This window comes from Panicum virgatum, chromosome 1K (assembly GCF_016808335.1).
Source record: "Panicum virgatum strain AP13 chromosome 1K, P.virgatum_v5, whole genome shotgun sequence".
NCBI classification, from domain to species: Eukaryota; Viridiplantae; Streptophyta; class Magnoliopsida; order Poales; family Poaceae; genus Panicum; species Panicum virgatum.
Window position 1 is genome coordinate 10,682,203 of NC_053136.1, and position 25,725 is coordinate 10,707,927.

Below are 25,725 nucleotides of genomic sequence, written 5' to 3' on the forward strand. Positions count from 1 at the left end.
GAAAGCGGGCAACCCGCGTCTCACCTTCGCGGGCCTCTTTTCTTTTTTTTCTTTCTTGAGGACAAATAATTATCTCAAAAAAATAATTTCGCGGGCCTCTTTTGAAAAGATAAAACAATCTGGTTGCAGGTCGCGCATCCAACTGTCCAAGTGGCGGCATGAATAAATTGGTGGTACGAGTTCCAGGTAGGGTGGTAAAGGCCCAAGATTTTGAACTAGAAAATTTAAGGGCCGGGCTCCAATCTTATACAATTTTGAACTAAATAATTTAAGAGCTTTATTGGACTGTGAAGAGACCACTAGAGCTATGGCCCATTACCACCCCTAGTTCCACGCCAGCGAATTATCTGCTTTGAAAAACTTTGGATAGTTCAATTATTTTGTTGATGTGATGCCCAATTAAAATCTACGAGTTATTACAACGTCAAAGTTTAGTTGTCATCAAAGAACAAAAAAAACTTTTAAAATTCAAAATACAAGCAAAATGCTGCAAGTCAAAGGTACAGCTCAAAATAATAGTAAGAAAATTAAGTTGAACAAAAAAAACTAAATAAACCGTGGATATAAGTCCTGAAACTTAGAAGCATTTGCCTAAAATCTTGCCGGCACTTAATTAGCTGTGTGCCCATTTTGGATCACAAAATGCAGCAATGGTGCACCTTGCTGGTGCGTCAATGAAAATAAGGGGAGGGTGAGAGAGAAGAAGAGGTGCAGAAAATAAGAAGAAGAAAAAAAGAGATAGTGAAAGAAGAAACCAGTCCCCCTCAATCCTGTTCTGCATCCCCACTGTGTGAGGTGTTCCTCGTTTGTTGGGCTCCTGTGGTGTTGCCTCCGACTATATTTAACGAAAAGACTCAATGAGGTTGAGTTCCAGTACCATTGTTAAAAAATAGGACACGCACGTACAGAATGTCAAAACTTAAACAAAAAAAGAACCCCCTAAAACATGGGATTGGAGGAAGGAAAATGCTTTGCTAAGCATACAAAATAATTGCAAACAAAATGCTCTACAACCGTTGACCCAAACATGTACTTCCATTAGGCCGGGCATCAAGGTCGTCTGAGCTCGTGCATGAACCATCAGGTAACTTGGCCTTTGTTTTCCGGCCTCGCGGCTTCTTTAAAGGGCAGAGAACAGTGAGGTGTCCACCACTAAACCCATGGATATCATTGAGGCAGTTGACCAATCTTCAGATTTGATTTGGTCTGAAAAAACATAAACCCCTCGACATTCATGCATCCTCGCAGTCGCAGCCTGCCAATCTTGTATTGTTTCAGTTTTGTTTATACACTAATCCTGCCGTCGGAAGGATATAATAGTTTTCTTTACACCCGTCAGTTTAAATTTGTGATCTGACTGCACGCGAACTCGCGATTAAAATACTGTCGAGTTTCAGAAGAACTGATCTGACTGCACACAAACTCGCGATTAAAATACTGTCGAGTTTCAGAAGAAGCGCTTGCATCCCTGTCACTCCATAGAGTATTTCCTGCCGGACATCAACCAACCGGAATGTCAATGGAGGTGTAGGGTCGTGAAGAGTTCATGCATGCCGTGCTAGAAACCGAGCGTGAATTTCCAGTTTACCTACCTGCATCATTGGCTGCTCGTCAGGTTTGCTGTCATGTGGACAAAATCTCCTGCCGTCAGTTGATCACCACAGTCACATGCTTCTTCAGATGCTGAGATTCTCTTCCCAGTGGACTTAACTGTTGCGATTCTCTTCCCAGGGTAAGGACTAAAATTATTTTGGTCAAATACTGACAGAACTGTAACTGTTTTGACATACATCATAAAAACACTACAACTATTTTGACACTTGATATTGTAGAACACTCTTCACATAAACAGTTATGGTTCTATGATATCTAGTTCAGAAAACAAAAAAAAATCCACAATATATGTTAAAAAGTAGCAGTTACGTGGGTATCAGGTCAACAACTCAACATAACGAAGTACTGTGACAACTGCTTAAATGAATGTGACATGTTGGTGAACGGGAACAGCTTACATTTGTTTGACTTAGTTTACTTATTGAAAGCTTACATATGGCCACCATGTTCGTAATTAATTTGTATATTTCTCAGCCTGCAAGGCAGAAGAAAAATCGCTCTCAGCCTGCAAAGCAGAAGAAAATTTGCTCTGAGTCTCTGCCCATTCTTGACCTCAAGAAAGGTGACGATAGAAAGAAATAGTGCTCTGACCAATAATCATTAAGATACTTCCACAAGTCAACATCTTAAAACCAGGAGATGGAGCCTATTATAAACTAATTTGTTTTCCTTGTCATGCTTCAGGTACCACACCTTCTCAGTTTGCCAAAAGTCAATCAGTTTCAGAATATTCAGAACAATTTCAATAGTCGGGAAGCACTGCTGCACCTCCATTTGTCAACGTTTGCAAGGCCAAATGGTATCCTATAAATACCAGGGATGTTCTAGACCACAAGGAGACACAAGCAATCTCTCCTTTTTATAGTTTCTATCCCATCCAAAAGGCAGCCAGGTCACATCCAATTGCGTACTTGCAGCAAGAGAAGCCAGCAAGAGAAGCCATGGCAAGAACTCGTTTTGTGGCACTGATCGCTCTCGTCACCAGCTTCCTCTCCGTCGTCGCTGGCCAGCTCCGGCCATTGCCTGCCGCTGGCCTCCCGGGCGACCTTTTCAGCCTGGGCATCGCGTCGCGGCTCCGCGCCGACCGCAACGCGACGGCGAAGGCGTCGACGGACTTCGGCCAGATGGTCAGGGCCGCGCCGGAGGCCGTGTTCCATCCACGCGCGCCCGCCGACATCGCCGAGCTCATCCGGTTCTCCGCCTCCTCGCCGGCGCCGTTCCCCGTGTCGCCGCGCGGGCAGGGCCACTCCTGGCGCGGCCAGTCGCTCGCCCCCGGCGGCGTTGTCGTGGACATGCGTTCCATGGGGCGCGGCGCCCGCATCAACGTGTCCGCGGCGGCCGGCGCGGAGCCGGCGTACGTCGACGCCGGCGGCGAGCAGCTGTGGGCCGACGTCCTCCGCGCGGCGCTGCGCCACGGCCTCGCGCCGCGCGTGTGGACGGACTACCTCCGGCTCACCGTAGGCGGCACGCTCTCCAATGCCGGCATCGGCGGCCAGGCGTTCCGGCACGGCCCGCAGATCGCCAACGTGCACGAACTCGACGTGATCACAGGTATCATCGATCACAGCGTTCGGGCATGATCAATGATCATTAGGATCAACGATCATTAGTGATTCTTGCTAATGATCTGTCAAGCAACTAACCAGGAGCATTTTTACACCCAATGCAGGAACGGGGGAAATGGTGACATGCTCCAGGGACAAGAACTCGGACCTGTTCTTCGCGGCCTTGGGTGGATTGGGGCAGTTCGGGGTGATAACCCGGGCGAGGATTCGGCTCGAGCCGGCTCCAAAGCGGGTGCGGTGGGTCCGGCTCGCCTACTCGGATGTAGCCATGTTCACCAAGGATCAGGAGTTTCTCATATCAAATCAAGAGAGCCAAGTAGGGTTCAACTATGTTGAAGGCCAAGTCCAGCTCAACCGGTCCTTCATTGAAGGTCCCAAGTCAACACCATTCTTCTCCACTGCCAACCTCAGTAGGCTGGCCAGCCTCGCTTCGAGGACCGGCGCCGCTGCGATCTACTACATCGAAGGCGCCATGTACTACAACGAGGATACCACCATATCTGTGGATCAGGTACTAGCTCCGGAAAAAAAAATCAAATTTCATCATTATGCTTAAACCGACCGCTTTGAATGAACAAAAATTGATTTGGTTTTGATTTTCTTATAGAAAATGGAGGCAGTCTTGGATCAGCTGAACTTCGAGCCGGGGTTTGTGTTCACCAAGGACGTGACATATGTTCAGTTCCTTGATCGCGTGGGAGAGGAGGAGAGGGCGCTCCGGTCAGCCGGTGTGTGGGAAGTGCCGCACCCATGGCTAAACCTCTTCATCCCCCTGTCTCGCATACTTGACTTTGACACCGGTGTATTCAAAGGGCTCCTTAGGGACGCCAACCCAGCTGGGGTAATCCTTATGTATCCCATGAACAAGGATAGGTGGGATGATCGGATGACGGCGATGACCCCAACCGCCGATGAGGAAGTTTTCTACGCCGTGAGTCTGCTTTGGTCGGCATTGTCAGCAGACGATGTGGAGCAGCTCGAGAAGGTGAACGAGTCAGTGCTGGATTTATGCGCTAAGACAGGCATGGAATGCAAACAGTACTTACCTCACCACACATCTCAAGAGGGGTGGCAGCAACATTTTGGGGCCAAGTGGGGCAAAATTGCTGAGCTGAAGGCCAAGTATGATCCTCAAACGATATTGTCACGAGGTCACAAGATTTTCCCTTCACGAGCTGCGGCTGCTGGCGTTGCGACTGCCTAATTGGACTTGGGCATGTAGAATGTATGTGATAGCCTGATAGGTGGTTTGTAGCTAGGGATCAATTTGCACATAAGTTTTTGAGTTTGTCAATTAGGAGGGTAGTAAAAGCCAAACCAGCATTTGCTGGCTACAATAGGAAGGAGGGGCAACTGTAGCTTGCCTTGATTCTTGTATATTTTTTCTGTCATTTAGATCACAGCTACAGGAAACTTTTGTACATGATTTCCAGTTCAAAGAGGACTAGTTGCCATTTTCTTCGCTTCCATAGCACCTCCATGGTCCTTTCTTCGCTAGCTCATCTTTTTCAGCGAAGCCTCTGCATAGACAGAAACAGAGCAAGAGTCTCTTCGCGCCATCCAACTGACCACGAAGGTATGAGCTATATTGTTTTATATGTATGGATAATCCATTAATCCTCATGTCCACGATTTTACTGTAAAAGCAGCTTTGTGCTTTGTAAAAAAATTTATTTGAATGTCAGGTTTCACAAAGAGGCAATTTGTGCCCATGCACACAAACATAACGCTGAAAAGCCTGAAACAGTGTCAACTTATGACTTTCTATAAAAAAACGGGTTCATTTTTCATCCAAACAGCCAGTTGTATGGATGGTCGATCCAACATTCCAACCAATATACTGCAGTTGACAGTTTACAAAACCTAAACAAACATGAGACGAGGAAAAGGAATCTTTTTTCACTAGGCAAAATGCACTGCAACCACTGATTGCTTGCGCTGGTCGAACAAGGCTGGGAAAGACATCGATCTGGGGAATCATGGTGTGGTCTTGTGCATGCATGAAATGAACCACCAGCCGGTAAGTGGGCCTCTGTTTCGGCCTAGGGATTGATTTTTTTTTTAATAGTGAAGGATTGATTCTTTAAACTTTAAAGGGCTCACAACGCTGAGGTGTCCACCATTAACCTGTGAAGACTGTTTCAGCGGTTGACATGTTTGCATCTTTGATATGGTCAGATAAACATAGCCCCTCGACATTCATGCATCCCTGCACTCTGCTATCTTGCTTTGTTTTTTTCCCTTGACATCCAGTTTAAACTTTTTTAGCTGAAAAAAAGAATTCACATACGTTTCCATTACTACAAAAACTATTCGTGCTGGAAATTGAGGAACCGGAATGTCAACGGAGTTTAGCATCATGAAAAGAAAAAGGGCAAGTCATGCTGTGTTAGAAATTGAGAGTCAATTCCTTGTTTACCTGCCTGTATGTTTGGTTGTTAGCTAGTCAGGGTTGTTATCATGTGGACAACATCTCCGAACGTCAGTTGATCTCTACAGATACAGTCACATGCTTCTTGTGATATTCGCTTTGAATGGACCTAATTTTGCATTCTGTTTCATTAATGCTCGCCTGATTTTACCAAGCTCAATTTTTTTTATGGTATGGTAACGAATGGGAATCAACAATTTTTTGAAAGGAACACAAAGCGATCAAATTAAGAAAAAAAACTATTTTTATAAGTGAAGGCTTACAGTGTGGCCACTAGGCTATATAGTATGTCTTTCTCCGCCCCCAGAATGGTAGAAGTAATATTGATAATCTCTGATCAAACATGTTTCAGAAACTAATAAAAGAAATCATTCTGAAAAATAATCGTTTACATCTCTCTACAAGTCAAAAACTAAAAACCAGCAATGTAAACATATAGTATAGGTTTTCCCTAGTCACGCTTCAGTTGCATTTCTAAAAAGTCAACCAGTTCCCATAATATTCAGGGGAAAAAAGGAGACACAGCTCTGCTGCACCTCCATATGCCAATACTTGCAAGGCAGATATGCAGAATGAGCGAAAGGTTGGGCGGCCGAGTTGGCTAGCCCAGCCAGTAGCATCGCGCCTCAATAGGTCTTGAGTTTGATTCTCATTAGAAGCGAATTTCCGACTGTTGGGGTAAAAAAAACTCTCACTGTGCTCGTCGCGAGGCTTGACTCTCCCGGGCATGGGCCAATGTTCGAAAGGTTTCTCTACCGGGTAAGCTGGTAGGCTTCCTCTTAATGAAAAATGGTGGGATCCGTTTCACACCCCCTCCAGTAGAGTTCTTTTTAGAAATGCAGAATGATATCTCCTACTATCCTATAAATACATTGGGAGTTATTGACCTGAAGAACACGAAAAAATGTCTCCTTTTCTAGTCTCTTATCAGCAAAGCAGCCAAGCCTCTCAAGTCAAATGCAAAACCTCAAAGTTTTTATGCTATGGCGCCGAATGGGAATTGACATTTCCTAAAAGAAAGACAAAGTGATCAAATTGAGAAACATTTCCTTTTATTGACTAATGCTGAAACTTACAGTTTGCCCACTATGTTTTAATTTTTGTATTTCTCAGCCAGCAAGGCAGAAGAGATATTGATCTTAGTGTCTGACCAAGCATGATCTTCAGAAATGGAAAAGGCAATGATAGAAAGGAATTGCTCTGACCAATAATCATTAAGATACTCTACACAAGTCAAAACCTCAAAACAAGCAGATGAAACCTATTAACATAATTTTTCCCAGGTCACGCTTCAGGGGCATTGCGCGGTTTCTTTTTTTTTCGAAAGTCAATCAGTCCCAAGATATTCAAAAAGATGTTACAGAACTCTTCTGAAATATTTTTCACATACAATCACGTGTACCTTCATTACCATCTCACCTACAATTGCCAAAATATTTTTCTGATATTTCAGGGTGTTCCCATTAGAGCCACAACCCATAGGGTCATTTGAAATACTGCATTCTCCTCATTTGTGATAGCTATAGCTGTTAGTTGCAGGCTTCCAGCACCAGAAGCTAGCAACCGATCCAGACCATTGACCGCCGGTAACTGTTTATCGTCCGGCAATGGCCGTAATTCCCTAGGATTCGTTCAAAAAAAAATTCCCTAGCTCGTTGCGTCAGGTATTGCCGTGAACTCAGTTCAGAACATGGGCAGTAGCTACCATCGGTGTCTGTTACATGTACACATAGATGTCATCAATCAACAGTTACTAATTCGGTTCAACATTGAAATAGAAAAATGGGGGTACTAAGAAAACACTTGTAGGGATGGGCACGCCATCACCATAGGGTGTATAAAGCCCAAAAAGAAAACCTACAAAAGGTTGTGACTAACCTAGACACTCAAGCTGAGATAAGAAATCTATCTCAAGGGGAGAGAGACCAGTTGGAGACTGCTCGTGATGACCTAATAAAACTTCTAAGGGAAGAAGAACTTAGGTTTTATTAACGAGTCAAAGCAACTGATGTTCTTCTGGGGGATAACAATACTAGATACTTCCAGATGATTGCTAATGGCAAACATCGAAAGAAGCGCATCTTCTCCCTAGAACATGAGAGAGGGGGGATAGAGGGTCAACAAAACCTCAAAGAGTATATCACCAAGTTCTATAAAGACCTGTTTGGATCACTGGAGGACAACCACTTCAATCTGAATAATAGGATGGATGATATCCCTCAAGTCAGTCAACCAGAAAACGAGTTTCTCATGGCTCCGTTCACTGAAAAGGAGATTCGGGAAGCGATTTTTAACATGGAACACAACAAAGCACCAGGCCCGGATGGCTTCCCTGCTGAGTTCTACCAGCATTTTTGGGAAGTCATCAAAGGTGACCTGATGAACATGTTCCATAATCTGCACTCTGGTGACCTGCCTTTATTCACTCTCAATTTTGGTGTCATAACCTTATTGCCTAAAACCCCAGAAGCAAATAAAATCCAACAATACAGACCTATCTGCCTGCTGAAAGTCAGCTTTAAGATCTTCAAAAAAGTGGCCACAAGCCGTATTAATTCAGTGGCAGACCACCTTATCAGCCCTACACAAACAGCTTTTATGCGTGGCCGGAACATTTTAGAGGGAGCCGTAGTTCTACACGAAACCATACATGAGTTACATCGAAAGAATCTAAGTAGGGTTATCTTCAAAATAGATTTCGAAAAGACCTACGATAAAGTAAAGTGGAACTTCTTATTGCAAATGCTTCGGTTGAAAGGCTTTTCACCCAAATGGATTGAGTGGATTAAGTCGTTCATCTCAGGCGGCAGCGTGGCGATTAAGGTCAATGATGAGATTGGTCCTTACTTTCAAACAAAGAAAGGGCTGAGACAGACAGGGAGATCCACTTTCACCCATCCTATTCAATATAGTAGCAGATATACTCACACTCCTCGTCAATAGAGCCAAAGCCAATGATTAGGTAAATGGAGTGGTGCCACACCTAATCGATGGTGGGCTTTCTATCCTACAGTACGCTGATGACACAATACTATTTATGGACCATAATTTGGAACAAGCTCAAAACATGAAGAACATCCTTTGCGCTTTTGAGCAGTTATCTGGTCTTAAAATCAATTTTCACAAAAGTGAAATTTTCTGCTTTGGCAAAGCTAAGAACTATCAAAACCATTATATGGAACTATTTGGTTGCAACTCAAACAACTTCCCAATCAGATATTTAGGCATTCTGATCCACTATAGGAAGCTGTCTAATAATGCTTGGATTAGGATCCAAGAACGATTTGAGCAACGTCTCAGTAGTTGGAAAGAGAAAAACCTTTCAACAGGAGGCAGATTGACACTCATCAATTCGGTCCTTAGCAGTCTTCCCATGTACATGATGTCCTTCTTTGAAATTCCAAAAGGGGTTCGTAAAAAGTTAGATTACTTTCAGTCTAGATTCTTCTGGCAAAGTGATGAACACAAAAGAAAATACCGTTTGGCAAAGTGGAGTATTCTGTGCCAACCTAAGGATCAGGGTGGACTAGGAATACATAACCTAGAGCTTAAAAATATTGCTCTGCTCAGTAAGTGGCTATACTATCTTCTAACGACAGACGGTACATGGCAGCAAATCCTACGCAATAAGTACTTAGGGAATAAACCTTTAGTACAAGTTCAATAGAAGAGTGGGGATTCACATTTCTGGGCAAGCCTAATGAAGGTCAAAGCAAACTTCTTAAAATTCGGCACCTTCATCATTAAGGATGGGTCTCAGATAAGATTTTGGGAAGATGCATGGTTAGGTAATAGATTCCTTCGTGAACAATACCCACAACTTTATAACATAGTTCACAAAAAACAGGATACGGTGGCTGAGGTACTGAGTTCAGGTACCCCCAATCTATCTTGGCGAAGAGATCTAATTGGCAGCAAATTAGTAATGTGGAATATCCTTGCTGCACGCCTAACTAACATTACACTTAACCACGAACGAGATGATTTCAAATAGAATCTAGACCAGGCAGGTGTTTTTACAGTAAAATCACATTACCTCGGACTAATACATCAGAATATCCCAAATACAAACAAAAAGTTTTGGAAACTTAAAATACCACTCAAGATCAAGATCTTTCTATGGTACCTAAAACGAGGAGTTATACTTACAAAAGACAACCTGGCAAGACGTAATTGGCAAGGGAGCCAACAATGCTGTTTTTGTCATGAAGATGAGACAATATAACATCTTTTCTTTGATTGCCGCGTTACACGGTTGGTATGGGCCTCGGTCTACGCGGTTTGGGATTTGCCTAAACCAAATAGTGTATCTAATATGTTTGGAAACTGGTTGAATGGTATACCAAAAGATTACAAACCACTTGTCCTTGTAGGTGCTGCAGCCCTTTGCTGGTCTGTTTGGCGCTGCAGAAATGCACTGGTATTTGATAACAAAAAACATTCTTTCTTGCAGGTGATCTTCGCGACTACACGTTGGTTACGAACATGAGCTATCCTACAACGGCCCTCTTCGCAGGACACCCTTGTGGCGGCGTCGCATTTTTTGGCCCAGGTGGCCAAGGACTTTTTTATCCGGGTGCATGGGTGGCAGTCTAGTTTTTGGATTGACAGCTATTAATGTGCTTGGCTTCTATCAAAAATATTTTTGTAGGGTTGTGTGTCATTAGGGCAGAGACTGGGAACATTTCAAGGCGATGTATTCCCTTGATGTATCAAACTTGAAGTTAATAAAGTTTTTTTAAAAAAAAGAACTCTGAGCTGTTCTTCGTGGTGCTGGGTGGGCTGACCTGGGCAAGAATTGGGCTCGAGCCAGCTCCAAAGCGGGTGGTACGTTGGGTCCGGCTAGCCTAGTCGAGCGTGGTCAGTTTAACGAAGGACCAAGAGGTGCTCATCTCAAAAAAAAAAAAGAGGTGCTCATCTCAAATCAGGCAAAGCGAATCTGGATTGTGGATTTCCTATCCATCTTCCTCAAGATTTGAGTCTAGCTTCTTCCGGTATTAATTTGAGATTCGTGCAATACCATATCAACCAGCAAAAAGCAGGCGGATCGCACTTGCAGGTGGAGCAACATGCAGCGCAAGGAGCGGAGCACGCTGGGTACCAGTGCACAGCAGACACGTGTCACAACATGAGAGGTGGAAGGTGGATGTGATGCTAAAGAATTTCAAACTTGAGACAGTATTTTAAATCAACATTAATATACTAAATCAACATTTTGGACATAATGATTCAACATTTCTACGTAAAATGTTGATCTAGTTCATCTAAATTGTTGAACCAAAACTAATGAAATGTTGCTAGTATTTGAAAATGATGAGTATAATAGACGAGAAGTCCTTAGCATAAATAAATAAAATTTGACGAAAAAAGTAGCTCCATTACCCTAGCTACTCCGCCTGATAACAGACTGCTACCCAAACTAGTCAGTGATAGCTGTCGATGCTGCTTGTTCGCAATCCCAGCCCATGAGGAGCATGTAAAAGGAGCGAATCTTCCTAACTAGTTCTCTTTCCACCAGTGCGCGGAGGTAGGATTAAGCTTAGAAAAGGCTCTCCTCCTTTTCTTCCTCCCCCAACCTCCCCTTCCCTTCTTCTTTCGCAAATTGGGCCGGGGGAGGGGGGTGGCATAGGGAGGCTCCAATGAGATTTTCAGCGGTGTCTAGACCCACCGCTGGATCCACATCTGCTTTTCATTGTTGTCTGCTTTGTTTAATTTGTCAATAGCACAATCGCACCATAAAGCCCTTAAAAACCTAATCGAAACACAGACATCGAGGTGCGACAGCCGCAAAATCTTTGAAACCATGGCAGGACCGGAACCACAACGATCACATGCTACCAACAGAATCCACGTCACCCCCACAACAGAGAAGCGCTTAAAATAGCCAGGCCAAGAAACTACCACAACAGCTAGCTAGTAGCTAGCTGCCTGCCTACGGAGAAAGCATCGACGGACAAGTACAGTACAATGGCTCTGATCGAATCCGACCAAAGTGTCCTTGCATTGGGCAGGCACATACTACATATACACAGATACAGATACAGCGGAGAGGAGGCATCGATCGATCCACAAGTTTTGTGCATAGACTAGGCTGCCACGTCTAGTAGCTAGTACAAGTGAGATCGCTGTCCCAGCGTACGCCTTGTGCAACACCGATTAGCACTCCAACTGTGTGCACTGCTCCAACTTCTTCTCTCGTAGGCATGGACCATCAATGCATATGCATGTGTAGCCCAACTTTCCTAATAACCAACGTGTGGCATCCATGCTCATTGGTACAAATGTACAATGCAAGAATTACCACTTTTAAAATTCACGAAGAACCACAACCACTATGTTCTGCTGGCAACCAGCAACAATATTTTTTTCTCACAGCAAATCAGCACCAGTCATTGGAATCTTACAAATGTCACAATTTTAATTATATGCATAAAGGATATTACTTCAAGAGGAGAACTACCAACTCTCCACAGTTCAGAGCTTAATTAGGGATCCAATTTTCTAGGATTTTGATACAACTCTATCAAATTTGTGCATATATACTAAACGATACCGTACTGGGATTTAACCTGAGCTGTTCTGATAATAATAATAAAAAGTTTCTTTCAAGGTAGGGTGCTCGGTGTGTGTATATATTTTTTCGCGACCGTGCCTGAGCACGTTTTTCATTAAGAGGAGAGGTGTGTGTATATATGCAGCATTCGTCGTCGATCGATCCGCTGAGCCATTTTTCCCAACTTCTTTATATTGAGTTATATTTACCGTTCAAAAGCAAAGAAAAGGAAGTCTCTTTTAGGTCCCTAGCTAACTTCTGAATTAACCATCGAGATGCCCTTGCAAAGAGGGCAAGAAGCCAAGAACACCATCGACACATCCTGCAGCCAAAGTGACAATCTGGCACTGCGCTTTTTCGCGGCACCACGTCGCCCCTTATCCTTTAATTTGTTGCTTAGTTCATGCATGCATGGGCGCAGTTTATACCTCTCTCTCTGAAATGTTGCATTCGTCGCTACAGTACGCTACCCTGAACAGTGAAAATAATGAGCTATTTCGTGCAAAAAGAGATGGTGGGTCTATCTTCTTGTTAGCTAGTGCAATAATAATTTTCAAAAAAAAGGCTGGTGCAATAATTTGCTACTGAAGTAGTTGTGATTAAAGTGCTTTTCATGTCACATCGATCCATGGGTATTTCCTTGTAGTTCTTCCAATTAACTTAGGAATGTGCGGCGGCCCTCGGTAAACTTAATCTGCAGATCCTTTTAGCATTTAGAGCATTTAACATGTTTTTTACCCAAAAATACGCGTAGCGCAACTCGGGAAACTATATACTCCAATCCCTTTGACATATTTGACACAAGAAATCTTTGAGCGTAAATTACGACATTTAGTTTTCTTACAAGTAACATTTTCAATGCTAAATTAACTATGTCTTAAGATCCCTTTGAATATGATCCTACCAATACAATCCTTTTACATTAAACATGTGTATAATTTAACTTATTTTCAAAGTTTGATTTTTTTTAAAAAACAAAATATGCCCTAGGGGAAGTATACTTGCGCTCTAAGAATAGCTAAGCAACTTGCTGTAGGAAAGAAGAAGAAAAAAATATACTTGGGCAACTGCTTTTTAATGTAATCATCGTCAATGTCATTTTCATTAAATCCTGAGTAATTCTCCCTCTAGGGATGTTGTTGTCTGGGTCAGATTAACCACTGATCACTGCGTCACCATTTTTACAAAGGCTACATAGAAAACGCCAGGCCGGTCCTGAGTCTACTCTCTCCTGACACTTTATTTGCGTTGGGTCAGCTTTGTACGTCTGAGTCCTGACCGGCTAACTTTTACTACTTGTAGTTGTAGTAGTGTAGTACTCATGGGAGGTCACATGTTCAGCCCAGTCCTGCACTTGTCAGTATATGTACAGTAATAGGGAAAACAGTAAAACACAGCTGCAAAAATGCAAGCTCTCTTCATGTGGAAGATGATAATTAACACAATGGAATCTGCAACGACATGAAACAATATGCATCTATCAAAGACCTAAAACTACCATGAATAGCTACCATAGTGATAAATCATGCATAACTAAAAAAATTGACAAAAAAATCTGCATGATAATAATACATACAATTGTGTGGTTACCTTTAAAAAAAAATTGTGTTGCTTGTCAAGGGAAGGCAAAATAAGGTGCCACTATATGGTATTTTTCTTGTATACTCCTATATACTAGACACCTTCACATCAGAATGGACAAATGATTGTCGTAGAATCTGCAACATGTGGGAACGTGTGGAAGGAAAACGAGTAGAAAAGGTCACGCATTCTAGCGTTCATATTCAAAGCGATCGGCAAGCCTTGTCCGGCCACTCAAGTGCGAGAAAGACGCTGTCGTCCTGTGAAAGCCTGCGTCTGGTTGAACCAGACACTAGATTTTTGTTGCATTGCCTGTTGTATTCAGCTTGACTGTGTGTACGTGTTGCTGCCCCGGTAAAATGAAAGACGTACGGCGACGGAGGCTCTTGATCCTAAAAACAAAAAGGTAATAATCAGTTACCATCAAGTGAGGTAATTAGCAATTCCTCTTAATTAGGAAGTTTATCTCTCTAGAGCGTCTTGGAATGCCAGAGAGTATACATCAAGTTCCTACTTGGCCCCAAGGGGCACGAACGACTTTGTATTAATCTCTCGTTTACCAACTTATTAACTGTGTAGAGCTCCTTAAATACCACGCTGATCCATTATTGTGGGGTCATGAAATGCAACATATATGTTTGCATGGGATTTATATTACTAAGTGATAAGGGAATCTTGCTAACTAATCAATACTCCCTTTGCTATGAAATATAAGGTATTTTGGTTTGTCCTAAATCATACTATTCGATCTAAGTTTGATCAAATTTGTAGAGAGGAGTAGTAATATTTTAAATGTCAAATAAGAATAATTAGATCCATCATAAAATATATTTTCAGAATTTATTTCTTGTGTTAGATGTGTTAATATTCTTTCTTATAAATTTGATCAAACTTAGACTACTTAAAACAAACCAAAATGATTTATATTTCAGGACGGATGGAGTATGACACAAAAAAGAGGTTTTTCTAAATGCCCCAAATGATGGGTTGTCAAAAACGAAAAGAAAAGAGGGGAGGGGTTTCATCTTTTTTAATTACCTGATAAAAGTAGAGGAAAATTCAGTTCTAGGCAGCCAAGTTTTGAATCTTGTTTATATGTAGCTCCAAGATCCAGATTGTCATCATGACGTACGTTGGATGTTATTTTCAGGCCATTCCACACAACTTTTTAGTATTGACATTTCTGCATTTTATATGTAGCCGGCTGATATTTGTACTAAAAGTTAGCATGAAAACCCCATAAATCCAACACCCTGATTTTGTTATCAAGACAGACAATAGCTAGCTTCTTGTGGTGGGCTAATAGTTGTACTTGTTCTTGCCAATAACCAGCTTTGGGTACCGAAGGTTATATGAAGTGACACTATTTAGCAGAATATACCTTCTATTTGGATGGAGAGCCATTTGGCATCAATCAAGGAATTTTACCCCGAATTAAGGGGCTAGTTACAGTTATCTATTTATTTACCAAAAGATTAAAACATCTGGTGCAAGTTTAAATTATACTTGAATGTTCCTTGTGTAAGCCTCATTGGATGCGATTTTTAACGTAGGATTGTAAAAACACAACAGTATTCAGGGTGCAGCATGATCTTAATTAATCAGTGATATGTAATAACGTAATCAAGTGGAAAAGTGTCTTCATCAATTATTCCATGTAAACCATTTAATTTGGGCGAAACAATCATTGCCCAACATCGATCTGCACTAGATTTGTTGGGCATCATATATATGATGGAGTTGCATCAGATTTATCAGGTGTGCTCCATATGGGAATGAATGTTTTGCACTGCACAGTGCGTGATGTCTTTGTTCCACTGTTGCCCCTTGGTTCCTCATCCCTTTCCTGTGCCAAAATGCCTGCCTATGGCCAACTTCTTACTCTAGTAAAGGGATCACACATAACATCTCTCTAAATCCCCCTAGGGCCCTAGCTAGAGAGAGACTGATAGCAGCTCTTGTCTCCTCCTGCCTCTCTTTATAAAAAGGACAGGCCCGTCTCTACACTGTCCATGATCACCCTGGGCCCTTGTAAATTGCCCCTCCAACTGCAGATAGATCTTCTCTCTCCAACTCCCTGCAGCTTATATGCATCTTATATCTATCCCTGATCTCTTCCTTCCTTCTTCCCCCCCCCCCCCCCCCCCCAGTGCCTTTGCTGCCTCCCTGGTTAGCTAGCTAGATCTCTCTCTAGTTCTCTCTTCTCACATGTCGACCATCTACATGAGCCACATGTCTACTCTCCCTCTAATGGAGGGAGAGCAGGATCAGGGGCTCTTTCCGGCCTTCCATGTCACGAAGGACCCACCTATCTTGTTCCCGTTCATGATCAGCAACCCCGTGGATCAGCTCCAAGGGCAAAGTAGCTATGGAGATCAGCGCTTGAGCCATCAAGTTTTGGCTGAATCTACTACTCATCAACAGGTTAGGGGATCACAATTTTGGTATGGATGCATGTGTAACATCAAAGGAAACCTAGCATACTTCTTTTAATTAGTCTTACGGCTCCATGCCATGTTTAATTAATTAGTCTTTCCTTCTCTCTTGCATATATGCAGTTCACTGATCGCATGATGATGATGAGCGGATCAGACGTCTTCCCTAGGCCATCACCGTTCCGGCCGACCATTCAAAGCATCGATGGTGACATGATCCAACGGTCCGCGTATGATCCATACGATATCGAGAACACGCCGCGTGCCGATGGATCGATCAGTGGCTGGGCAGCGGCGGCGGCACTGCCAGTGAAGATGAAGATCATGAGGAAGGCGACGAGCAGTGAGTATCCCGAGGGAGGGGCAGCGAGAAAGCCAAGGAGAAGAGCACAAGCACACCAGGATGAGAGCCAGCAGCTGCAGCAGCAGGCTATGGGTGTCGTCGTTAGAGTGTGCTCCGACTGCAACACCACCAAGACCCCCTTGTGGAGGAGTGGTCCTTGTGGCCCCAAGGTGAATTATATTACCAATTGGGCAAAGACCTGCATCTGTGTGCTTTTTTGAGCTTCACACCAAGTTATTGTTACACTTGCAACCTAGTACCACACAGTACACATTAATTTATGAGCGTGTCTCCTCTTGTTGATGTGTCTTGTGCCTTCTTTGCATATGGTGCAGTCTCTTTGCAACGCATGCGGCATAAGGCAAAGGAAGGCGCGCCGGGCAGCGGCGGGGGCGGCCGCCGCTGCCGCCAGTGCCAGCAACGGAGGAGCTCCACAGGTGGCCAGTGTCGCCGCGCAGGCAAAGCCGGCCAAGAAGGAGAAGATCAGGGCGGATGCCGATCAGTCGCTGCCGTTCAAGAAACGGTGCAAGATGGTCGCCGTAGATCACGCTGTCACGGCTGCCAAGGCGGCGGCGCCGACGACAGTCGCTGCTCCGACCAAGCAGGATCAGGATCACGTCTCCGGTGACAAGGTTGCTGCTGCAGCAACGGAGGTGAGTATGCAGAGCAAGGTCGCCGCCGCTCCTGATCCGCCTGCCATGTCGTCGTTCCACGCCTTCGCCGCCGACGAGATCACCGACGCCGCCATGCTGCTCATGACACTGTCCTGTGGGCTCGTCCGCAGCTAGCTAGCGAGCTATATATATAGCTAGCTTCTACTAGCAGATGAGAGATCACTAGTAGCTACTGATGAGTTCGACCCGATTTGCAACAAACTAAGTACTCAACCCCTATATATCATATTGCTTGCATTGTGTTTCCTTGTTTGATTTTGTGCTGAAGGAGAGGAAGAAGATCACCAGGAGATATATAGAGTGATCACATGGCCAAGGCAAAATAATAATAAGCGTAAAACTCTGGCTAGCCAGTAATTAGTACCAGGATTTGCTATAAGAGTGAGTTTTTTAATTTATTTACCTTTTTTCCCAGCTGTGGCTAATTATTCAATCCACAATAAGCTATGCAACTTTGTTCATTTGTATTAGTTATGTTTTGGATCATCTGAGTTAATTATATATATATATATATATATATATATATATATATATATATATATATATATATATATATATATATATATATATATATATATATATATATATATATGGACGACAAATGGTCGAGGAAAAACACTGGCTTAAACCTACAATAATACTGTTGGTTGCTTGTCTGTGGTTCATGCATGGCATTCTTCTCCCTGTTACATATGTGTGTATGTCAGCTGCTACTTGCTCGGGTAGGATCTCAAGCTACTTCTTGTCAGGTATCCAACATATCTACCCTCACTTTTTTGTGACAAACATTCCCTTTTATCATTAGGGATGAAAACGGACGGGAACGGGCGGAAAAACCCCTCAACCATTTCCGTTTCCATTTTTTATTACGGAAAACGGGAGCGGGTGCGGAATACCTGGGTACGGGAGCGGAAACGGAATATAACGGTTACGGAAACGGACGGGAACCGAAAAATTTACCGGAATGCATTATTATTTAATCACCTCTCATTTTGCATGAATATAACACTAGACACTCCTATACACAAGCTATTTTTCAAAAATATGATCAATATTTCTTGTTTTCTGCGTGAAATATATATATTGATGTTGAGGAACATGTATTGATGTTGAGAGACATGAGAGGATATATGGTGTGTCTATTTATTTTTCCCGGATTTTATAGATACGGGAAAAATATGGGATTATCCCGGCTAAAAACGGGATCCCGCAAATACGAGCGGGATACACCTCCTCCCGCTTCCGTCCCATTTCCGTATTTTTCCGTAAATACAGAAACGGGCGGGATAAATATAGAAATACGGATGGGACGGGATTTTTCCGTCCATTTTCATCCTTATTTATCATGCATGCAGGAGTGGGGCAACTACTGGTGCATGCATGCCTTGGTATTTGGAAACGATTGTCCGGTATATATATGCACCACTAGTTACTACATCATATTGTTCAATGCCAAAGAAGATAATGCAAAACGATCCCATGCAATTATGTAATTCAATTTAAATTTGTAGCGTGCAAGCATCTCCTTGATTGCAATTATGCACTTCAATTATACAATAAATGTAACCTCATTTTTGAAAAACGAGAAAAAAAATACTAACTTAGATTTTCCTAGTTGCCCAGAACAAATTAAGAAAAAAATATAAATGGCTAAAAAAAGATTTGAGCCCCTTAAGTCTGCATGCAAATATCTTCTAATCTTAATTCACAAAATGCAACTGCAGGCTGGTGATGGACTCTACCACAATCAATAGACAGCATATACACCATACAAGGGAATTTAAACAATAATATTTCAGTGCTTTTTTGGAGTGTAACTTGCTATTAACTATAATTACCGCTAGATAAATCTAAAGGTATTAGCTAGTGTAATTTCTACATTTCACAGGTTTTGCTGCTTGTAACCAAGCAATTTACCTTGAAAACAAATGATCTTTCAGGCCATATCAAATGGCTAGCATTGCAAACAAAATCACACCATTGCAAAGCTGAACAAGAAAAATGGACTTTTGCGATGCTTGACTAGGGTACAACAACTAAATACCTACATAACTTAAACTTTTGTAGCTTGCAGGTACAGGGGTACATGGAAGTATAGGTCGCCATGTGCTTATATGGCTTATAATCAGAATATCATTCTCTTCTGGGTAATGTGCATACCTAGATGCATTCCTGCATGAGCCACTCCTATACTAATTATTAGTAATTTAGTATCATAATTAAGTTATATATATACATATCTTTACTTAGGTCACAAACTTTTGTTTGTTAAGTCTAGTGTGTACTTTTTCCCTGCAACTATTTGCCGCCGGCAGGTGGTTGGTCGTGTAATTTTCCAGGTCCATGTATGTTTCAGGTGCAAGCTGCATAATCTAGACGCCATTCTATAGGTTCCTACTGATGAAGACACCCTCATAAAGATGTTTGAGCCTTTTAAGGAACAGTCTATTATAAATTACACCATTCCCAGATAAGAAAGCCAGTCTATCAGCAATTATTGTACGTCTAGTAGGTCACTTGGTACCATGACATGGTCACATCTAGGGTTAGATATCTAACTAACTCTCACATGCCATCGATGTTCTCCTAGCTCTCTCTTGCAATTAGGGACATGCACGTTGCCGTACCGAGGTATAAACGACAGATCAGTTGAACAAAAGCTGGAGTGCTTCAGAGTGGTCGGAGTCCTGTGCAGGATCTGAGTGATTTCAGCAGCTGGATCATCGATAGGTCTCACTGAGGCCAAACACACCCTCCGAATCCCCTCTCTCCCCTCTCTATGAGACAATTCCTGCGCCTTGGGGCCCATGCAAGCATGCCTTTTGGATTTAGTGACAGCAGCAAACAGCCAAACAGAATGGAGTACTAGCTTTGCCTCTACCATAGTCCACAGCTAAATCAAGCTAGCATTGGCCTGTTATTATTAGGAGAGAGTGCATCTTTCAAAAAAAATTATTAGGAGAGAGTGAGCTAGAGCAAGTACCTTGTGGCACTATCAAAGTTTCACTGAAATCAGGATCGAGCAGGCGCTCTGTTGGCAGGGTGTATTGAGTGCCCACACCGTTTCTTAAGTGAACGCGTCAGAGCTCCTGAGATTATCTGAAAGAAAAACCTCACTTTGATCAACAAGTGTTTTCTGCGCTGGCACAAACATCAAACCAGGTATCGTGATAGTTGTGCATTACGAATGCAAAAAAATATTCTCCTAATTCTACGGATCATGCTAGCCATGGCCATACGCGTATATGTGCCAAAACCTCTCCATGACTTTGAAACAGGACATAGTACACTTGCTTGCCGATCTACATCTCTCTGACCATTCAACCAACAGCTTACCCTTTCATCATTCAAAGAGGGCAAAGCTCATTAGCTATAACGACATCGCAGCATCTCCCTAACATGCAAGAAAATGGCCATACCTGCCTCTTGATAATCTCACAATCACATATGGGCAGGAGAGAAGCAGAAACTGCTTAAACCCTGAAAGTGACGGCTCTTCCCACATGACAAGCACACAACCTTCCATGGGTGTGCGGCCAAAATCTGGGCAACTTGTTCCTCCACACTCTCGTGATCCCCATTGAGGACAAACAGCAGCGTGGGGACAAACAGGCTAGCTAATGGTGCAGATTTGAGCAAGAGGGGCAGGCAGGCAGGCAGGCTGCGCGCAGCAAGGCCGTGCCCACTGATCACTTCTGTATGTACGTGCACCACGCTCTCATGGTCAGATGAATTGTATAGATCATCACAGCAATAGATGCCATACCTACAAAAGAATAGAGAAATTGACAGGGCTGCCCGATCAACCGATCAGCCTCCAACGCGATCCAATGCAGACAATCAGAGATCAGCAGGCAAGTGGTAGAGTGGAGATCTGCAATTCAATTTCCGGCACATTAATATCAGAGAACTATATACCTGCAGTGAGCTTTGGAAGAAGTAGGTGCAGAGGGATCCATGGTGGGTGCCAAATCTCAGCTGGGCCGCATGTAGTTTTATTTGGGGAGGAGCATAAGGTTTCAACATACTCACGAGCACACCTCTCCACTCACCTTTCCACCTTGCTCTGCACAAGATTTATCAGGCATAGTTCCAAAGTTCTGAATCATCTGAATTTCAGACGGAATGCAGAGGTTGTCTTTTGGACATTGGATCCAGCGCCATCCAGAGATTACACAGAGGATGCGTGCAAGGAGAACGCATGCATCCATTAGCTATGGATTAGCTCAGTAATTTGATCAGTTTGGTAATGCAGTATATTATCTACAAACAAGCACTTTAATGGACTATTAGCATAATGTCAGATCAAAAGGTGAGCAAAATGATGCTCCGATGCAGCAATTAGTACTTGTCCTTGCTTCTTCATTCATTGATGAGCAACCTGGACAGGCATCAGAACTTCACTTAGAGAACTTGGGCAATTAGGACGAGAATGATCCTAATGAAACATATTTAACTTACTACAAGTTAGCTTATTCTATGAAACCTACCGCAACCTCAGAGTAATGTCTAAACTTTCAAACATGTATAGACAACACACTAACTGTAGTAGTTTCACATGGTATTGTACAAGACATGCATGCTAGATCCTCTTGACTTAGTGGAATTGACAGGTACAGGATAAATCTGTTAGAAAATGACTCCTAATATGTGAAATTTCACTGGACTCCATAGATTATTTTCATCTCACTTGCAATGTGCAAGAAAAATGCCACAGAATCAGAGTTAGATATAGTATGTAAGCCAAATAACAGCTTTTTGCTAATCTGTCAATTGAGATAGGCCATGCTAGATGTTCACACAGAAGTACATAGATGAAAATTTCAGACTGCGCTCAAACTACCATTCGTACAGATGGATAATGTTTGCGCAAACACAGCCAGATTCTGGCTGTATGATGGTTAAGGTGTATACGTATATAGTTTTGAATCACTCCTGGAGAGAGAGCGAGTGTGTGACAGTAATTCATTTACTGTCACAAGATGTAAGGCACCCAGCTCAATGATAGACTTGTGCCCAACAAAAATGTAGCTTTCAGAAGGCTCTGCAAATCCAATGGGATCATGGCTTTGTGCAAAAAGACACTGTGCTCCATGCCTACATGGACCCTCGTGTGTGTGTTTATGTGGGTGAGGGGATCATGTGAGATGTATATATGTATAATAAACATTACAGTACAAACATAATAGGCCAGTACAGAAAAAGTAAATAGCATAAGCATGATGCAATGTCAAACAGTAAGCGTTTAGTTTTGAAGGCCTGCTGTCACAATCCAACAATTTATCAAGAATAAAACCAGAAGATGTACTGTTTCCTAACATGCTAGATCAACTCTCTCTAAAGATTCAAGCAACAAATAACATCTGCTAGTTCTGAATTTATGACCTCAAAAACTTATTTAAACATAAAGGTAAAAAAGAGAAATACAAAATCCAAAAAACACGTATAGTTGAGACCAAAATAAACTAAATAGTTATGAATGAAGAACATCAAGTGCAGGCTGAAGTATGATAATCATGCCAATCGCTTCTAACAAAAGCAGAAATTTACTTGCATAGTCAGGATAGTGCACTGAGCTTCTCAATGGCACTCAGTTAGATGAAAGTAATAGAAAGATCTAAACTATCACTTCCTTTTTCCACTCTTGCACCTTTCCCTAATTTAATAGGAAAAATATAGGCCATGACATTTGAGAAAATAAAATACCTCTGGGGTCTTCTGTTGTGAAAATAGAGTTAAAAGATGATCAAGACAGATATCAAATTTTACAATCAAATGAGAAAAGTCCTATGGTAACACTGGCATGAATAATTGAAAAAAGGTCAAAATGCAGAACACATCCCCAAAAAGACTATAATGGAAAATTTTATTTTCAGAGGCACCATCTTATTTAGGTTTTACTTGGATAATATCGTAAGATGAGTATGTGATCACCAAAACATGCAATAAGTGGATGCAAGTAGCACACGTCCGCATCAACAGGATGCTTTAAAAGAGACAACAAAAGGACAGACGGAAACAGCGAATACACTAACTGTGAGCTAGTGGATAAGGTAACCTAGGGGTAGGATGAAGGGTTGAGCCACAGCCACTTATTTGGGGGCTAAATGCCATACCACAAGATTTCAAGATTATGTTAGGCGTGAATGACAGATCAGGTGAAGTCAGAAACTAATAATATTAATATATTATGGGAAAGGGAAACAAGCATAAATCTAGGAGTCGTGGGTGTGGGAGTGGAAAGTTTAGAACAGTATGAACTTCTCTATAAGTTTCTCAACTACAGTTGCCATGGCTCTATATATAGATGTTTAATTTTACACCTTCAAAATTCAAAGCTGCAAATAAAAAAAATCACGAACAGCAAATATGAAATGCACTACTGCTCTGCAGAAAGTTATGCCGTTAAGACTTCTCACGAGAACATTCTTCACATGCCACATGATTCTTTACCATCAGCACATTTTGATTTATTTGGGAAAGAAAGAAGCATCACAATACGAGGATACATCGCATACAACTCTTTCCTGTCAGATTTTGCGAATAATTCGAAAGACCCAAAAAAATGAAAATATTATAGAACAAGCAAAACTAATATTTGAATCTACACAAAAGTTCTGAAACTTTTAGAGGCACTCATATAATAGATCTAGTCAAGTAACATTTGTGCCAGGTGTAAACCGAGAAGGGAGCAGTTTGCTGAGAAGAAACATGATGCTGACAAGTCCAGCTAATGGATAGGATGAGGAGAATTGTCAGAATTATGTTTTTCTAGCATATGAATATAATAATAGGAATTGAATTTGAATAATTCTTTTTGCTGGTAGGTCAGTACCATCCTATAAACTGTTCTGTTTTGGTATTCTACCATTTGTATTTTTCTTAAAAGAGAATCTGGACCCTACCACCCCGTAACAAAGATAGGCATTATTGGGCATTCTGCTCAATATGATGTAGCTTTGAACTAATAACTACCTCAGCTTAAGAAAAGTAGCTCATCTAGATTTTCATAATAAGTTACCGAAAATAAATTTCACCGTATCCTCAATTGTGAAAATGCATGCCTGCTAGGAACAAAGAGGAGCAGAAAAACATGTGGGCATTAGTTGCAATATATTTAGGCTTACTATCGTTGCATATTTCACTGGGCAGAGCATACATATAAAATGAATATGACCTAAATAACATTCTTTATTTCTTTCTAGCACATTAAGCAAACAATGAAATTGATCCTGAGGTTTGAATGTGCTTAAGCTAGCGATAACAAAACTTACAAATAACTCTGGTACTCCCTCCAGCCATAATAATGGTATCCAGAATGCATGAAATCAACATTTTTTTTTAACTTCCTCCAGTGATGACTTCTGCATATTGAGATTGATTAATGGAACATGTGAAAAAGATCTCAGCAGATTTATCCTGAAATGTGCTTGAAAATATTGTTTATTTCACATATATATTAAAATATGAATTAATGCTCCATTTCGTGTATAAGAGTCGCTTCCATGTCCAATACGACACGTATTGTGTTTCCAGGGAGCACTACTTACCCCAAGTCCAAGCTATAAAACTGAACTCTGAATACCTCTTTCAACCAAAGAAAACAAAACAGACATATCTCTGTCCAGAAGTAGAAAACCTGCCACCTATCCTAACTCAAATAAGCACCCTTAGCGATTCAGCAATAATACACATCACGGAGAAAAAATAAAACATAACTTCTATCACGTAATGGAATGGAGATGTTCTGTATATACCTACCACTAGTTCAAGATGTTGGAGATAAGGTTGACAAGACACCAGTAGCTTCGTTGGTAAAACAGGCAGATAACTCAAGGTTGCCAGATTTGCAGGAGCAAGTTGGAATCACAGAGAAGTCATCTTCTCCAAATCTCCACAAACCACACAGCTTAAAAAAAATGTACTTAGATTTCATAAAAGAAAATATGTACGAGTGTATGATGTGTACATACGTGCAGCGCTACAATATTCATGCTCCACATCCTTACGCGTCACTAGCAGGCATCTATGAGGCACAAAAACAGCTTACCACATAAAACTAACGGAAATTACCACCCGTGTTTTCCCAATTTATCACTCCTCTATGCGAAAAAAAAAAAGCCCACACCAAAATAACCATCGCGAAGATCATCCGAAGAATCCTACTCGTGCCACACTAGAAATCTGCGGAACCTCAAAGCTTCCTGGGCGCATTTCGTCGAACACGTGGTGAACGGCACACGACTCCCGCTTGCCTCGGTCAGTCTAACCAACTCATTCACAGCAGGTTACGCGGCGATGCACAACCACAAGCGCGGGGCAGCGGGGATCCCCTCGCCACCGTCCGCCGGCTTCCACGTAGACATGCGCCTTCGCATCCGCCACCGCCGCCGCCGCGCGGCGCCGAGAAGGGCCCGGCGCGGAGGGGGAAACGGCGGCGACTTGACTAATAAACTAGCGGAATACTTCCATTTCATTTTAGGCCCATTACTAAACCCAGCCCATATTCACTGGTCTTGCCAAGCGAGT

General features: G+C 42.3%; 2 protein-coding genes and 1 long non-coding RNA gene across 10 annotated transcripts; 2 read left to right on the forward strand and 1 right to left on the reverse strand.

Moving 5' to 3' along the window:
- The first annotated feature begins 2,555 nt into the window (after positions 1–2,555).
- On the forward strand, positions 2,556–4,428 carry LOC120651285 (cytokinin dehydrogenase 7-like). The gene is made up of 3 exons (XM_039928744.1): positions 2,556–3,165; positions 3,284–3,690; positions 3,787–4,428. Exons 1-3 carry the CDS (start codon positions 2,556–2,558, stop codon positions 4,381–4,383), a joined length of 1,614 nt encoding a protein of 537 aa, XP_039784678.1. The 3' UTR covers positions 4,384–4,428.
- Positions 4,429–15,756: 11,328 nt separating this feature from the next.
- LOC120693324 (protein CYTOKININ-RESPONSIVE GATA TRANSCRIPTION FACTOR 1-like) lies at positions 15,757–17,682 on the forward strand. The gene is made up of 3 exons (XM_039976771.1): positions 15,757–16,168; positions 16,303–16,692; positions 16,858–17,682. The coding sequence occupies exons 1-3, from the start codon at positions 15,953–15,955 to the stop codon at positions 17,308–17,310; spliced, it is 1,059 nt and encodes a 352-aa protein (XP_039832705.1). The 5' UTR covers positions 15,757–15,952; the 3' UTR covers positions 17,311–17,682.
- A 1,931-nt stretch (positions 17,683–19,613) lies between these two features.
- LOC120693418 lies at positions 19,614–25,642 on the reverse strand. 8 transcript variants are annotated; one of them, XR_005683021.1, is made up of 3 exons: positions 21,115–25,642; positions 20,180–20,295; positions 19,614–20,099 (listed from the first exon to the last, which is right to left on the reverse strand). It is a non-coding gene; the product is annotated as an uncharacterized LOC120693418 (long non-coding RNA). The 8 variants fall into 8 exon arrangements; XR_005683069.1 differs by having other exon boundaries at positions 19,614–20,110; XR_005683009.1 differs by adding an exon at positions 20,963–21,011 and having other exon boundaries at positions 19,614–20,295.
- Positions 25,643–25,725: the final 83 nt, after the last annotated feature.

What these genes read in the sequence shown, in the direction of transcription:
- LOC120651285 (XM_039928744.1), top strand. Translation starts at nt 2,556, where the DNA reads ATGGCAAGAACTCGTTTTGTGGCACTGATCGCTCTCGTCACCAGCTTC. An exon ending in CGAACTCGACGTGATCACAG is followed by an intron (nt 3,166 to 3,283) that starts GTATCATCGATC and finishes CACCCAATGCAG; the next exon opens with GAACGGGGGAAATGGTGACA. An exon ending in CCACCATATCTGTGGATCAG is followed by an intron (nt 3,691 to 3,786) that starts GTACTAGCTCCG and finishes ATTTTCTTATAG; the next exon opens with AAAATGGAGGCAGTCTTGGA.
- LOC120693324 (XM_039976771.1), top strand. Translation starts at nt 15,953, where the DNA reads ATGTCGACCATCTACATGAGCCACATGTCTACTCTCCCTCTAATGGAG. An exon ending in AATCTACTACTCATCAACAG is followed by an intron (nt 16,169 to 16,302) that starts GTTAGGGGATCA and finishes GCATATATGCAG; the next exon opens with TTCACTGATCGCATGATGAT. An exon ending in GTGGTCCTTGTGGCCCCAAG is followed by an intron (nt 16,693 to 16,857) that starts GTGAATTATATT and finishes CATATGGTGCAG; the next exon opens with TCTCTTTGCAACGCATGCGG.